This window comes from Seriola lalandi, unplaced genomic scaffold (genome assembly GCF_002814215.2).
Source record: "Seriola lalandi dorsalis isolate HSWRI2012SDOR001 ecotype SW California unplaced genomic scaffold, Sedor1 jcf7180002054672, whole genome shotgun sequence".
NCBI classification, from domain to species: Eukaryota; Metazoa; Chordata; class Actinopteri; order Carangiformes; family Carangidae; genus Seriola; species Seriola lalandi.
This window is the reverse complement of record NW_019525225.1, coordinates 2524007-2540359: the sequence shown is the minus strand read 5'-3', so window position 1 is coordinate 2540359 and position 16353 is coordinate 2524007. Positions and strand designations below refer to the sequence as shown.

The window sequence follows — 16353 nt, the reverse complement described above, 5'->3', positions numbered from 1 at the left end:
TCCGAGTATTTCTGGATGTGGCAGGACTCAGAGTTGTATAGAGGGTGAACAGGAACGGAGCCATAACAGTCCCCTGTGGAGCCCCAGTGCTGCTCAATATACACATGAATTTCCACAAATATGTGTTTTAAAGAATTGGGAGAACAGCTCACAGCATCCTCTCCTCTGTAGTGAAGGTTTTACTTACCAGAGGGCAATCTATGCAAAATGTATTTAATTATTATGCTTTATCAGCTATGATGACAAACAGCTGCAAAGCAGACAGAATAGATGACCAGGTTTTCTGAGTCTAAGTTTCTAAGTGCTGTTTCTAAGTGTTGTGTGCTGTTGTATGATTGCTCAGTGTCTGTGGTCAGTCCAGTCAGCGGTGATGGTCTGGAGCCCTCCGGCCTGGTGTCTCCTAGCAGCACAGTGAGGAGTTTGACCAAAGAGCTGCAGCATTCCTTGGATCTGGCCAGTGCCACCAGTGGGGACAAGGTGGTGACAGCACAGGTGAGTGAGGCTGCTGTCCTTTTGTTGCTTATTCAGAACTGCTCAAAACTACATATGGTGTAGCAGTTTCAATATCTTCATTTCCTGTTTCGTTTTCTCTTTTTTTTTTTTTTTTTTTAGGAAAATGAGGATGAACAGGCGTCATCTCAGAGTGGAGGACAAACTCCAGGCCCTCAGCGTCCGAGGTCCAACTCTGGTAGAGAACTGACAGATGAAGTAAGAGTCCCTCTATTTCTTTTTATTGCCTTTTTATCAGTTTGAATCCAAGCCATAACCCAGCCTCTTGCACATTACTTTCTCCAACCCTCTATGCACTAAATGTACATTTATGTGTTATCTTAAAATAGGAAATCCTGGCTAGTGTGATGATCAAGAATCTGGACACTGGGGAAGAGATCCCTCTAATCCAAGCAGAAGAGAAACTTCCTGCTGGGATTAACCCTCTCACTCTGCATATCATGAGGAGGACCAAGGAGTACATTGCGTAAGCAGAATATAATTTCTCAGTATTAGCTGCAGAATTGTTAAATTTGATTGGTGCAGGAAGCTAGTGTCATCTGTCCAATCCATAAAGTATTTTATGAGAAACCAAGTGTGTTTTTGAAGACTTAATTGCTAAGGTGTAACACAAATTCTGAGTTGGAAAAATCGAACATTCACTGACCAAGGACTTGCATCAGCAGCAGACAGGAGAGACAAAAACAACCACTGGTCATTCATTTCAAATTAGTGAAGCAACAGACATTTGGTAGACAAGGAGAAACAGTGACAGCTTCATACGTCAAATCCTATAATAAGTAGTGCTTTGTCCAGTAATACAATACACTGTACAAAATAAAAAGTCGAAGGTGGACAGAATATATTTAATCCAGACAAGTTAGCATCAAATCAAGCTTCCAGGAAAAGTGCATGACAGCATTCTTGTCTTTGGAGGATTTACACATGAATAAAACATTTTCCCACTGTGAAAATCCTTTTTAAGCCTCATCATGTAAAAACAAATGGTGCATTTTCTAGAGGAAACTGATTTGTTATGTTTTTTCCTCACAGGAATGATGCAGCACAGTCGGATGATGATGACAAGCCTCAGGCACCACTGACAGACACAGATGGAGGAAAACTGAAACAGAAAACGTAAGCATTAATGACTTCTTGTTGTTTGTTGCTGGGAATTGATTTCCCCGCCCTTCTATCACAAGATTGTATATAAATATAATGATTTGTTGTCATTTATTTCCAACCAGAACCCAGTTAAAAAAATTCCTGGGCAAGTCTGTGAAGAAAGCCAAGCATCTTGCTGAGGAATATGGAGAGAAGGCAGTCAACAAAGTGAAAAGTGTGCGTGATGAAGGTAAAAGAAATCTGATGTGAGAAGTGTCTAAATTGTAAATGTACAGCTTTAAACTAGATTTTCTTTTTTCTTTTATATCGACCTTAAAAGTACTTCAAGAAAGTACTGAATTAATAAAACAGATCATTTATCTTCATTGAACTTTTGCTTTGTCTCATCTGTGAATCTTCATGTATCCACTATGTGTAGAATTATAAAAGTGTGATGAAACTGTTTCTGTTCCCTGAGGAATCCAAAAACGATGTTTTACTGTTGAAAGTATGGCTGTTAGATCTTGAACAAGCTCTACATAATCATGAAAATGGTAACTCCTAGTACAGAGCAGTTGTTAAATTTCTGAACTGCAACAGTGCCAGCACATGCTTATGAAATATAAATACTCCTGCTGCTGGGAAGTTTTGATAATCTAAGTTACGCTTTTTGTTTTGTACGGGCTCAGTGTTCCATACAGATCCAGATGATCCGTCATCAAGTGACGATGAGGGCATGCCTTACACCCGGCCTGCCAAGTTCAAAGCAGCGCACGGCTTCAAGGGTCCCTTTGACTTTGATCAGATTAAGGTTGTACAGGACCTGAGTGGAGAGCACATGGTAAGAGGATCTCCATTTTTTTGAATTTGTTCTGTGCACAAATCAATGCTTATATTATATTATTTTTTTTCTTTTCTTCAGGGGGCCGTTTGGACAATGAAGTTCTCTCACTGTGGTAGGCTGCTGGCAACCGCAGGCCAAGATAATGTGGTTCGCATCTGGGTCTTGAAGACTGCCTTCGACTACTTCAATAACATGAGATTAAAGTACAACACTGAAGGTAGCCTCATGAGTGTCTAAGATTATGTGTTGTGTGATGATTGATTATTTTAATTTAGATGCTCATAAGATTTGTTTTGTTTTGGCTTCTCCAGGTCGAGTTTCACCGTCTCCGTCTCAGGAAAGTTTATGCTCCTCTAAATCTGACACTGATCCTGGGGTGAGTGAAATTAATAACACCTTTGATTTGTGGGTTGTCATTCCTGAAAATATTAAAATATTTTTAAGGTATTTTATTAATAGTGCAAGTATTGCAATACTGTATATTTTACAGTCTTGAGGCGCCGGGGCTTCATAACAGATTGTACTCTTATCGTAGGCAAGTTGTGCTCCAGAGGACCCAGACACAGAAGATAGGAATGCCCCTTTCCGTCAAGTCCCCTTCTGCAAGTACAAGGGTCACACAGCTGATCTGTTGGACTTGTCCTGGTCTAAGGTGATGGTCTTACTGTCTTGTCTTCATCCTTTTGTCCCTGCTCTTCATATATTTTAGACGCTTGCCCTGCTGGTTTTTATCTCTCGTCCCACTTTTGTCTATTTTTGTCTCAATCAATCTAGAACTTTTTCCTGCTCTCGTCTTCCATGGATAAAACCGTTAGATTATGGCACATATCCAGGAGAGAGTGTCTCTGCTGCTTTCAGCACATTGATTTTGTTACGGCCATTGCTTTTCATCCGAGAGTAAGTTGAATCACCTTGCATTACTTGTCTCAGCACAAATGAGACAACTATTCATTCTGACTCCCAGACTGTATTTATAGTAACACTCAGTTCTTGTTTCCCAGGATGACAGATACTTTTTAAGCGGCTCTCTGGATGGAAAGCTACGGCTCTGGAACATTCCAGACAAGAAGGTGGCGCTGTGGAATGAGGTGGATGGCCAAACACGCCTCATCACTGCTGCTAACTTCTGCCAAAACGGGAAGTATGCTGTCATTGGCACTTACGATGGCCGATGCATCTTCTATGACACAGAGGTAACCAGTCAAGCTACTTCTCTCTGCAAATAGGTGGCTTCTTTATGTCCTTATTATCAATTTTTGTCATGACAGTATTCATTCCAGGTTGAACCAAATGTATTTTTCTGTTTGCATATCACCTAGCGTCTGAAATACCACACCCAAATTCATGTGAGGTCCACAAGAGGCAGGAACAAAGTTGGACGCAAAATCACTGGCATTGAACCTTTACCTGGAGAGAATAAGGTATCATCTTATTTCCATTACAAAAACATCTCCAGTATGTTTCATGTCCCTGTAATAAGGTATGTCAGAAAGATTTATTAAATGACACAATCCCTCTTTCCCCTTGACAGATTTTGGTAACCTCAAATGATTCCCGCATTCGCCTGTATGACCTGAGGGACTTGTCTCTGTCCATGAAATACAAGGGTTATGTGAACAGCAGCAGCCAGATCAAAGCGAGCTTCAGGTGAGGATGGTTCCCTTTCATGTAGTTCTGGCTTGAGCATTTTGAACTAAATTTAGAAACATGTACTATAGTTTATTAGTTTATTAAAACTGGTTTATTGTGGGACTATCTTCCTACAGCCATGACTACTCCTTCATAGTCAGTGGCTCAGAGGATAAGTACGTGTACATCTGGAGCACTTACCACGACCTGAGCAAATTCACATCTGTACGACGAGACCGCAATGACTTCTGGGAAGGGATTAAAGGTAACTGTGCTGTGTGTTGAATGACAAACAGCATTTTATTACTACTTGTCTAATTAATGTGTTGCCTTTTGATTGAACTGTCACTAAAGCTTTACCTATCTTGCAGCACACAACGCAGTGGTCACCTCAGCCATTTTTGCGCCTCACCCAGGCCTTATTGTTCCTCAAGAAACTGGGGCAGAGAAACCAGAAGCAGAGTGTAAGAGCCTGGACTCCACAGACTCAGAAACCATACCCTCAGGTAAGTCCACTTGAACTCATTCATGTAAAGATTTCATAACACCAAGACTGTCATTTCATTGCTATAAAATTGCACTGTCCTTTGCAGGTGCCCTTAAGACAGATCACACAGAGGTTCTTCTCTCTGCGGACTTCACTGGAGCCATCAAGGTTTTCATCAATGTTAAAAAGTACTGAGCAGGTCAGAGTTGGTCAGCTCTTCACGTTCAGGCCTGTCTCCGTTGGACGTTGGTCCTGAAGGACGCAGGACAGCCCGTCGGGAGTCGTACATTGTCACCCAACTACCTAATGATTATCGCTCTGAGACAAAGAGCTGTCTGTAGCTTTTTCAGGATAATAGGGACCTTAAAATAGAAGATGAGGGGATGGGTGGAAGAAATGGACTCTACAAAGCAGAACATGATGTGATTCCCTGTCACATTACTATTTTTTATCTTTAATACCAAGCAACTGTGAATGGTTTGGCATCAAGAAAAAAAAAAAAGAAGAGCCCAGAAATGCCAAGCGTGTGATGTTTGAGCAGAAACTTAATCTGCTCAGATGCGTACTGTATGTGTAAACTCAAAGCTGTATGGTCAAGACTGAGTATAGCTAGAAGGCTATTTGTAACAGTATGGGCATTTTGTTTTGCTATCACATTTCAGAAAAACTACATTAACTCCTAAAAAGTGCAAGACCCTGTCCTAATGTCAGTCACAAATTTTAATGTGTCTTGTGTAAAGAGATATAACCATTTGTCTCGAAAGCAAAGTGGTTTTAAATATAATTTACAAACTATTTGTGCCTACGAAATCTAGATCGCTTTTCTAAATTCAACTTCTCAAGCTTTCCTCTAAAATATATCAAAACATTTCAGCAGATGACAGCAACTATATGGTACAGGAAATCTGTATACGGTAACTAATGATTAGGGCTGGGTATCTTAAATTTTTCAGAAACAGTACTGGCTCTTAGTACTTTTGATACATTTCTTTGATCAATGAAAGCACATTTCATTATATAAAATAGTATTGTAAATTTACTGTGTAACATTGCATACTTACTGCTTTTGTAAACAGAACCAAATGATGCTCTATTAATTTCCTCAATAAAAATCCACACAAAAATTCTTCTTGATAACCTTTTTTTAACCTTGAAAAATCAATGTCAGTAATTCAGTAGAGAAATAGTATAAATATTTTCTGGTACCTGGCCCTATCAATCATGTCCTCCACACATTCATCACCAACAGGGATTTATTTAGTGTCAGAACTTTGCAGCAACATTTCTGGTTATAATTTTAAAAACAAACATTAAAACAAAAATATATTTAATTAGTTACAGTGTTCAAACTTCATCATACAAAAGAGTGCTGAATCTTGCATGGCTAGTTAAAGTTGGGACCAAGAGAGCAGACGTCAGTCTGTTTAAAGAGCACTGCAGGAGTGCACTGTCTAACCCATGGACACCAGCAAGCTAATGGATGACAAGGTCCAGAGTTGAGAGTCAATGTTTGCTCTTCTTTGTCTTCTTGTGGGAGCGGTGCGGTGACCGTGACCTGGACTTTCTTGCCTTCCGGTCTGGGGATGGTGATCGGGAACGTTTGGACCATTTGGGAGACCTTGTCCTGTTAAATGGGTAGAACATATGATTAAGTGGTTTCAAGAACAACAATTGGGGTGAATTCCTTGGTGCGTTACAAAAACATCTCATGGCACTTGCCTTAAAGGAGAGATGCTCCTCGATTTTCGAGTCTGGTCATCGGGATCTCTACTCCGTCCCTGTTTTCTGTCCCCATCTTCACTTCTTTTGCTCCTTTCTTTGTCCCTTCTGTCTTCCTTCGACCTATCTTTGGACTTTGATGTAGATCTCTCATTCTTCTCTTCATCTTTTTGAAACTCCTATAGTAGACGGGGTAAAACATGCCAACGTAGTCAGATATAGGCCTCTATGTCTGTTAAGATGCAAAACATCACATGGGAACTGGCTTGTAAAACAAACCCGTTCGTGCTCAATAGCGATTAGATTCTCCACAAGGGGGAGCTGTTTGGTCAATGTCAGACCAGTTCAACACACGCTAAACTGTTGGACCTACATTAATGGAAAATAACATGATTTCAGACTTGTAGATATATACATATCAACATTAATGCCTACAGTTTGAGAAAGTCATGGTTTTTATTTTTTTTCCTCTCCAGAATTCAGTTCAGGTCATTCAGTGAAACCACTAAACCACAGTGTCAATCCTTGCTAACAACTAGTTTCTTCTTCTCCAAGCTAACCATGAGAAACGGACACATGAGGATGCTTGAAACAGTGTAAGCTCTGGTCTAACTTTAACATTCAACAGAAACTGTACTCCAGTAAACAAAACATCAGTTTTGCATGTTTAACTTGTAAAATACAAAACACAACAAAGAGACAAAAGTTAGAAAGAAAAACTAGCTAGACTTTGCGTCCCTATAGATGGTGCACACGGGACTGAATCTGCAGATCTGAAACTACTAATCCCGTGGCTATGCAGTTTCACATTAACTGTGTATGGTTTTGATTGCTTTACATCAGTAACACCGTTCAATACGCTGCCAATTGATATTCTAATTTTAATGTACGGAACTGATAACAACCACTTTTGTAAATTTTGCCCCATATTGTTCACAATTAAAGAAATATTTCTATCACAGTTGTTTGCAGTTTTGCTTTAGAGACCCCTCATAGCAGAATTAATGCTGGGTGTAAATAGGAATTGTGTGTGATTAACTGTCATGATAATTCAGGAAAATTCCTGTTTAGAGGTAAGTTAGTTTAAGACTATGTAAAGGGTCAAATCAAACATGCAATACTAATTCAAAGCTATGCTAGTAGAAGCTGTCCAGTAGCCCACCTTCTGTAGCAGTTTGTTTCTGTAGTGCTCCACTTGTTGTTGTATGCTCATTCCAGACTTTCTCGGCCTCTTGCCGGATTCCAGCTCATCTTGGATCTTCATAACTTTTACCTGTGTCAGATCAATCTCATCAGTTCCACATGTTTACTATCTCTATATCTTGACACATTCTCATAATGTGTAGAAGATGAAGGGAGGCTGCAAACTACAGTCTCTAATGTAAATTGGTGTAAGGGAATTCAAATGTGCGAATGCAGTTATGGTTCTAATTGTTCTAATTAACAACTGGTGATAATTAAAAATCACAAGAACACTACATTTTAATAGCGTCTTCCTTCCTGAATTAAATACTATACTTCTGGCTTAAACAGGATATTGCGGTGAGCATGGTATGAGGTGAGATGTTCAAAAGTGGATTGTCTGTACTGCCGGATGACAACCACAGTCACTGTTTTCAGCTAATCTAACCTAGATAAAGATAGACAAAGATATTTCTGAAAGATATGCACTTGCCTCCAACTCTCTCAACCTCTTCCTTTTGCTCTCAGACATCTGAAAACTTCTGAGGGAGCTCTGGAAGTCTGCACTGTCATATTTGGATGAACTGCAGGAGTCATCACTGCTGTCACACTCTGAGTCCTCATCTCCATCCTGGGAGTTGACACTGTCACCGTGAGGGAGAGGAGAACTGTAAAATTTCCATACCATTTGACTGTTTATGTATACTGTGCATGCTTTTCACAGATAGTGCATTGAAACCAGCCACGGGGGTCTTACCTTACATTCACTTCATCTTCACTGTCCTGCTCCACCACAATGTCCCACTTCGACTCAGCCTTTGCTGAGAGAGAAAGGGGAAAGATGAGCAGGATCACGGGGAGCAGAGTGATATGATACAGATCTTGACCCAATTTACCTTGAGAAAATGTCCCCGTATCACTTGTCTTCTCCCACTTTGACAAAGGCACTCTGGAGAGAGGAGCATTGCTGTCATCCACTGAGGGAAAGAAAGAGATAGCCGGGTCAGGACAAGGACAGGTGATCAAATAAATGGTATGAGTCACACCATGATTTTATGGGTTATGTTTGCTATTTAATGATGTTGATGGCTTTTAAAATCCCAGTATGAAAATTCTGTATTTTCATGCCCTGTTCTCATGGAGATCAGAGTGCACACTTAGCTACACAAGGGGGTGGATCAGTGTACCGATCTAAAAAAAAAAAAAAAAGAAATTGACAACAGGAAACTGTGGATGTGGTTGAAAGATGTGCTTTTGATGTGTGGTGGACTCACAGGGCATTCCATCAATGTCATCAATGGCGACTCCTAAAGGAACACCGTCTATGTCATCAACAGGGACTCCATCTAGAGGGTCCCAACCCATGGGGCAGCCGTCCAGGTCATCCACAGGAGCTCTGTCCAAAGGTAACCCATCTATAGGTGTGCTGTCCATTGGTGCACCATCCAGATCTAAGGGTACTTCCTACAAGGAGACACACAAATGCACATACGTTTAGGGTTGTTTGTGTAGAAACATTCGAACAAGAAGAAGATGATGTTCAAATGTTTGAACAAAATGCCATTAGAAAAAGGTTATAATGTCTGTAATGAGCAGATAAATATTCAGCTCACCTCTGCTGTCTCTGCCAACTCTTCCCCTGCTTTGGCAAAGCCCAGAAAGATGTTTTGAAGGTGGATTAGATAAGGCTGTGGGTATATGGCCCAGTCTTCCCATGCTCTGAAACAACTCATGACCTTTTGCTGTGGAGATAGGATATGAGAAGGTTTCTGTTGTTATTCTTGTTTTTTGGTAAATGTCCTTGTGTGAGGCAAATGAAAGACGGGATTACCTTAAACTGCTCAGCCTGCAGCCTGGCTTGTATGTTTTTGTGTGCTGCATTAAGGTCTCCAAATATCTGCGTTAGCTTTGTTTCAAAACTGAGACAGAGACAGAAACACTTTAAGACTGTCAGATGGAGAAGAAACAGAACACAATAAGTGTGTGGAGCTTAATTGTGCGAAAGTCTCTTACTATTTACGATAATATGATGCACCAGCTACTTTGGCACATGAGTTGTGCAAGATGTCTGACACTAGATACAATCTGGCAACCTGTGGGAACGAGGACAAAAAAAAAAAAGTAAAACATGATGTGAGTTAAATCACCTATACTTTACAGAGGTGTTCTGTGTACATTTTTTTTATTTTTTAAATAAAAGACTCAAAGAGATGCCACTAGCCTTCTTCTGAAGGGGCGTCTGAAGCAAAGAAAAAGATTCAGTGATGTGTCCCACTACTTCCTCTGCTGCATCTGCTCGCTCCAGACAGAACAGCATGGCATTGGCAATGTCTCCTCTGCTTGGCGTGAGCTCTTTAAGCAACGTTTCCAGTCTCTGTCTGTGCCTGAACGGTGTGTACAGAAGAAGAACAGGTCTACATTCAACTACATCAACTCAGCTTACAAACGGAAATGTCGCTGTGCCTGCTAGACACACTTACTCATTTCTGAGCTGCCCTTTCTTCACCTCCTCCTCGGGGGAAGCGTCCTCCTCCACTTCTGCCCTCTCCTCACCCTTCTGCGAGTAGTTGTTTAGGACAGGTGGTCTCCATAAAGACCCTCCGCGAAACATACGGAAATCTGTGGTTCTCCACTCTGTTGGGGACTCTCCCTGTGATAGAGATGAAGGCCAGATACATGGATGCTTACACAGGGATACACCACAGCTGGATTTTGATGGAGTAAAACAATCTATGTGGAAGGAATTGTAACTCTTCAAAACAGCATGACTCTAATGGATATTCCTCATTAAAATGAGATTAACATGTAAAAGATTAGTATAGAAATATTTTTATTTCTTCCTGATGGACTCCTGAAGGCTGCACCTTTTTTTTTTTTTTTTTTAATGAAAGTTTTGCTCCAAAGACATACCTGGAGGATTGAGAACAGTTTCCAGCGATAGTACACATGATCTTGGCTTTTGTTGTCAAAAAGGAACCTGAGAAAAAAAAAAAAGGAAAAAAAAAGAGCTAATTAAATATGTACTTTACAAGGTCACTTGGGAGAACAACACATGACCAGGTACAGCAACGCTTACCTGTATTCTGGGTTGTTTTTCTCCTTGTTCATAATTATGGCTTCAAATACAGGACCTTCACGCACCACAAACTCTATCATCCTGTGAATAAGGAATAATAGATTCCTGAGGGGAAAGAGGAGAGTATCAGAGCAGGGTTTGTGTCAAAACTCTCAATGTCTGTCAGTTAAAGCATGAGATCTAACACCTCTTTACAGTGAACTACTGGCCCTTGCAAACTGCTGACTGAATGGCAAACTGAATGCAACTGACCCGAACAGTGTTACTGCATGTCAAATCATTCCCTATTTTAAAAAATGTTGAACATAATAAGGTAACAGCCCATGGGACATTCCACTATATAAAACTATATATTTACTGCCGTCTACGTGGGACAGACACTGTGTCAGCATATTTTAATATCCTGGGTCACTGTGTCCATGAAAGGGGTAAAAGCAATCATTCACAATGTCCATTCATGAACACTTAGATTAAAAGCCCCAATCCAAAGTTTGAATTTAGCCATTTTACCTTGATTGATGAGAAGAATCCAATTGTTTTGGCTCTGCAAGACTTTTGTAAATATAGTCATTGGACTTGACAAGGTTCGTCTCAACTACAAACTTCATACACAGCTGCATTTCAGTTGTATGGCCACCCAGTTGAAGATATGTTCTTTAGATGTGATGGCCTCAAAATTCACGCTTTAAGACAATAACTGAAACAAGACATATTTAACACAAGTCTAATAGAATAGTTACTGTGGACAGGGGCTTCGGGCCTGAAATCTCTCTGAACTGGAGCATCAATGTACAGTATGTTCATGCAGTGTTGCAGGTTATGTGTCTGATCTACCACTGCGGTTTGCACGTTCATATTAATCACTACTCTAACCTGAAACATTACCTGTTTTGATTTATGGCACTAGCATCCAGCTACCTCTGTCATAATCTGACTGGGGTTAATATTAAATCTATCTGCCTTCTAGCTGTATCGGTCTGCAGTGTCTCAGCCAACCCAAGGGAAACCCAGGGCTCAAAGATGTTGGTATAAATCCATGGCTCTAACAGTCATTTACAAAGTCTATTGCTATTCATTTTTCACATAAAACTACCTTAAAATTATATCGGAAACAATGTGGATTTTCTGAGGTATTTGAGCAAACTAGAAGATAAAACACCAAATATCTCTTAAAAAAAAAATACTACGCACATTCATTGTATGTAAATCTAAGGCCATAGGGACCTTTGACATCTACGATAAGAGCCTCCAGCTGTCAAAATGTCCACTGACAATGGCAAGTGTTGCAACACTACAAAGAGTTTGAGGTGTATACTTGACTCCCATGTCCCATATGTCAAATACAGTAACAGCTCTTAGGCCTGGGATTCCTGCATGACAGAATGTGTATGGATATAAGAACATAGCACCACAGCCTCTGTCCTATAACACTTGTGTTATTAACAGCTGGTCAGTCGTAGTAAGAAGAGTGTGTGTACCTTTCGGTTGGGATAACCACTTTGACTACGGCTTCGGACAGAGTCTGTTTGTGAAGTCAAACCAAATAGTGAAATATTAAAAAGTGAGTACTTGTACAGATGAAACACTGCAGGATACATACAGCATAGAAAACCACGATAGCATTCATAGTCAGTGAAATGGGGGGGAGGGTGACACAGCTTTATTACTGCAGTAAATTATTCTAAAATGCTTCACCATCTAAACTACCTAATTTATTTAAAGATATTAAATAAGATTAAAGGGCTAAGATGCATTAACACTTTGAATACACAGTCAAACTGTTAACTTTGAATTTGTGCATTACCATACCCCAGCATCCTATAAAATCGCACTACATGGACAAGGCGATAAATTAAATGAATGAACAAACATGCAACATAATCTTAACGTGATTTCCATTTTTTTTAAGTGATTTATGACAAATTACAGTTTTGCTTCTTAGTCATAGTCTGAATCAGTCGCAGAACCCACTGCAATTTGAACTGATTGCATTTTATTTAAACATAAAGACCAATTGATGAATTTTCAGTCTTCTTTTTCAAAGGTTCATCCTTCCTTAATTTTCACCTTCAACACTCATTACTTGTCACTAAGATATAAGAGCCCATAGTGCCAAGTGAAACTCCACATTAGAGACAAAATGGTCATGCAAACACCCCAGAGAACAGAGACAAGTTTACCTTGTCGAGTTCCCCTTTAGACATGCCCAGCGGCTTGGTGAAGTCATTGCGGAAGCGACCCCTTGGCTGAGCATTGAAAGGCAGACCAGACGGAGGTGGCGGTGTGGCCCTCACCCCCACCGGTGTGTAGAGAGGCTGAGGTGGAATGCGAGCTGGTTTGCCCCATCCCAGCTTCATTTCAAAGCCCATAATCACTTTACCTACAATACAAAACATGAGTCAGTGTGGACACACAACCATACAATAAAAGCCAAAAGGGGGGGAGTGGGTCTCAACTGTACCATCAAGTGCAGCCAAGGCCCTCTCTGCATCTTTCCGTGTCATGAAAGCCACAAAGGCTCTGTTGGAGGTCCTGCATCGTTCCTCATCAGTCCGGGGCCACATGATCTTCACACTGGCCAGGGGACCATACTTACCAAACTCTTTACAGAGCATCTCCTCATTCATCTGAAAGATGATGAAACGTGATCAGTGAGAAATGTACCTCTCTGCCGCCCTGAGCCAATCAATATCAGTGTGCTCCTCTACCTTTGGGCTAATGCAGCTGATGTAGAGGTTAGTGGTCGTTGGCACTGTTAGGTCATCATATAATGCTGTAGGGGAAAAAAACGGGATTGAGTTTAGTATGATTTAGATGATAATGACATTCTCAACTAATCAGACACTGATGAAGAGGGACTCTTACTTGATCGCCCTGATAATGGTATGTCCAGATCCCCATACCCTCCTCCTCCTCCTCCCCCTCCTCCTCCTCCCCCGCCGGGGTCATTGTTCTTCCTTTTATGTCTTTCCTCGCGTTCTTCTTGTATTCTGAAATTTTTCACATATAAAAACAGGCTTCGGTATGACAAAAAGACAACAACGGATTCAACTGAAATGCGGAATCAGGTAGATTTACACTTACAGCTTAAGTTCTTCTTTAAAGAGCTCAAGATTACTCTTCTTCTTTTCTTCTGTCTTTCTTTTAAATATCTGTTAAATGACCAGGCAGCCATTGTGATCATTATTACAACTGACTGATTTGTCCAACTGGGCTGACCAAAGTAAGAAGTCACGGGCAACATATAAATATTACATTTGCATGTATACTGACTCCAGTTTCATTAAACAAACATCCCAGTACAAACTTACAGACTTTTTGCTTTCAGCAGATGATGCTGGTAAAACATTTTGGGACACAGGGACAAACTTCGTAGCTGGTCGATACAGCTTACTTTTCTTGACCTCTGCTGCTTCCTCCTCTGCAAAGAGAACAAATTCATGAACACTGACAACTTAACAATTCACTAGGTGTGGAAACTGTAATTGAGTTAATAGTAATTTATATCTGTAAGAACAGAAGAATGCTCGGTTATTGTTAGTGAATGAATTTTAGTAAACATCCTAAAAATATGGGCACTGAAAAAATTCATATGGTGAACTATTTCACTCCTGAGTCAGCTTGATATTCTGTAATAATTACTTTCAGTTCTCTTTTTTTCCCCATTTTAGGAAGAGATAACTCATAATTCATCTTTTGTCCAGACAGAGGAAGAGAATTGCGATGTAGCTGTATAATATCATAATGCTAGATTGAAAATCATGAAATCCTAGCTGCTGACCTTTAGTTGCATTTACGATACCACCACGGACAAATGTTTTCACTCTGCTTTTCTCACTGGTCTCAAATGATGCCAAGAATTCTTCAAAAACCTCCGCTGCTTTTTCTTCCTCCTAGAGGGTCACACAAAAACATGCACTGTATATAGTATCTATTTTATCCCTTAATTCACTGTTGATCACATTCAAAATTTTAAGATTTGTGAATCCTAATATGCATTTATTTCACAAATATATTTATTGGAAAACATGCAACCAAAATATATATTACAAAATGCAGTTTTGTTTTAAATAATATCTAATTTTATACCCTCCTGCACCTCCTTACCTTTTTCTTGAGTTCTTCTTGTTCTTTCTTTGTGAGTGTTTTGATTGGAGTGACAGGTTTTCCCTTTCTATCTGCCATCCTCAAACTGCAAAATAAATAATATAATATAATATAATATAATATATATATATATAAATAAAGGAAAGGTTACTGTCAAACTGCTAATTTTGTAAGAATTTAGTAGTTAAATTTGTAATATTTGAAAAACAATGACAGTAACATACAGACATTTGGACCCCACTGTATTTATTCCATCTATAACATAATCCCCTTACATTTATTGTTCAACTCAACCCTTTCTACTGTACTTAGTAGTTAAAAGTAAGCATATAAACCATTTCACCCATTTAGTGTTTAAATTACTGCACTCCTGTTACATGTATCCAAAAAGGTCTGACATCCTTGATTTATGTTGTACAAACTGTACATCACTTTCAGGGTCAGTAGAGTGCAATAAACAGTGACACACCTCTCCCTGGTCCTCTGGGGAACAGGGTGGGGTGTTTTCAGTCGTGTCACTTAATTTGCATCCTTCATTTACTATCCCTTCTTTGGTCAGATGGTAGATACAGACAGTGAGTGAGGCACAGACACAACAGTACTTTTCTCTACCCACATTCATGGAAACTTGGGATTTGAATAACTGTCATGTTAGCTACAGCCAAACTACTCCATCACATAATGTAGCGGTTTCAACTTGATAATACCTTGCAACAAATATTTTGGATGCTGTTTTATCCATTTGTAGCACAGATAGTCTTTAAAAGGCCTGGGCTTAACACCAGCTATCACCTCACTTTGCTAACGTTAGCTAACATTAATGTTTAGCTTTGCTAACTGTGGCTGGACGGCAGTGAGATGAGAAGGTAGCGTCAGCCTTTAGATAAGTAATATTAATACAGCCGTTATTTCTCCATCTACCGTGATCTTCACAATCTCATGACCCAAACAGATACAAACATCCCTATCTATCCTAATCGTTAACATCTGCTAACCCCGTATGACATACAGCGAATGCAGTTCTCAGCTAGCTAACATAACGGTCTAATGTGTTCCTCCATAACGCCACAGAGCACCGAGAGACCACACAAAAAATTATAAAACAACAACGCATGCACATAGCTCCATATCTTAGCTAAAACTGTAACTTACAATGTGTGTCATGCTATTGCTGCACCATTTTGGTTGCGACGACAATGGATTTCTATCACAACATGCTAAGAGGCGTGACATCCGACTGGAGCTGTGGAGTGAGGACGCCTACTTGGTTGGTGTGCTCGATAATAAACGAGGCTGTCTGAGTCCTCATACATATTCATGAGAGAGAAATTATCTTTCATGGGAACTTGATTTACCTAAAGTCAGATTCCTCATGTTCTAGCTGCTTCCTGCTTATATTCCCATGTATGCTGAGCTTTTCTACACATGTACTTTTCTAAAGTTTCTGGTTTGAACAGTTTTTGTTGAGAGAAAAAAACCGTGAAGAAACGTTTTCCTGAGGTTTAAACCCTTAGAATTATTCCTAACTTTTGTGATCTAAATTAAGTGCATCGTGGAATAAAGTGAAGTTCAGGTTTGAATACAAGTTGACAAAAGACAACCTTAAATATCTGGTGGAAAATATTCCCACATCGTATAATAACATGTCCTATAATGAAACCATAACAAATCTGATTTAATCACTTGTTTGCATTAATATTACATATCCTGTTATAT

General features: G+C 39.8%; 2 protein-coding genes across 3 annotated transcripts in view; one reads left to right on the top strand and one right to left on the bottom strand.

The window, feature by feature from the left end:
* wdr44 (WD repeat domain 44) overlaps window positions 1–7233 on the top strand; it is a 12006-nt gene extending 4773 nt beyond the window's left edge. For both annotated transcript variants that reach the window (XM_023421562.2, XM_023421561.2), the window contains exons 5-20: window positions 344–492; window positions 613–708; window positions 840–976; window positions 1543–1626; window positions 1737–1843; window positions 2283–2434; window positions 2516–2654; window positions 2749–2813; window positions 2973–3089; window positions 3212–3334; window positions 3439–3630; window positions 3757–3858; window positions 3969–4084; window positions 4204–4331; window positions 4438–4572; window positions 4660–7233. In XM_023421562.2, the coding sequence (XP_023277330.1) occupies window positions 344–492; window positions 613–708; window positions 840–976; window positions 1543–1626; window positions 1737–1843; window positions 2283–2434; window positions 2516–2654; window positions 2749–2813; window positions 2973–3089; window positions 3212–3334; window positions 3439–3630; window positions 3757–3858; window positions 3969–4084; window positions 4204–4331; window positions 4438–4572; window positions 4660–4748 (1931 nt within the window). In that variant the 3' untranslated portion in view covers window positions 4749–7233. The remainder of the gene's footprint in view (window positions 1–343; window positions 493–612; window positions 709–839; window positions 977–1542; window positions 1627–1736; window positions 1844–2282; window positions 2435–2515; window positions 2655–2748; window positions 2814–2972; window positions 3090–3211; window positions 3335–3438; window positions 3631–3756; window positions 3859–3968; window positions 4085–4203; window positions 4332–4437; window positions 4573–4659) is intronic.
* LOC111666263 (U2 snRNP-associated SURP motif-containing protein) lies at window positions 5789–15911 on the bottom strand. Its single transcript, XM_023421563.2, has 24 exons — window positions 15790–15911; window positions 14638–14722; window positions 14312–14423; window positions 13842–13951; window positions 13615–13682; window positions 13396–13520; window positions 13239–13303; window positions 12992–13157; window positions 12711–12910; window positions 12009–12052; window positions 10531–10635; window positions 10365–10431; window positions 9935–10104; window positions 9676–9838; window positions 9468–9547; window positions 9286–9373; window positions 9068–9196; window positions 8729–8918; window positions 8351–8431; window positions 8212–8275; window positions 7948–8098; window positions 7435–7545; window positions 6273–6451; window positions 5789–6177 (listed from the first exon to the last, which is right to left on the bottom strand). Exons 2-24 carry the CDS (start codon window positions 14713–14715, stop codon window positions 6057–6059), a joined length of 2667 nt encoding a protein of 888 aa, XP_023277331.1. The 5' UTR covers window positions 14716–14722; window positions 15790–15911; the 3' UTR covers window positions 5789–6056.
* Window positions 15912–16353: the final 442 nt, after the last annotated feature.

Coding starts and splice junctions, on each gene's coding strand:
- LOC111666263 (XM_023421563.2), bottom strand. CDS start 14,715: ATGGCAGATAGAAAGGGAAAACCTGTCACTCCAATCAAAACACTCACA. Junction 6,452..7,434: donor GAAACAAACTGCTACAGAAG/GTGGGCTACTGG, acceptor CGTCTACTATAG/GAGTTTCAAAAAGATGAAGA. Junction 6,178..6,272: donor AGGAGCATCTCTCCTTTAAG/GCAAGTGCCATG, acceptor CCCATTTAACAG/GACAAGGTCTCCCAAATGGT.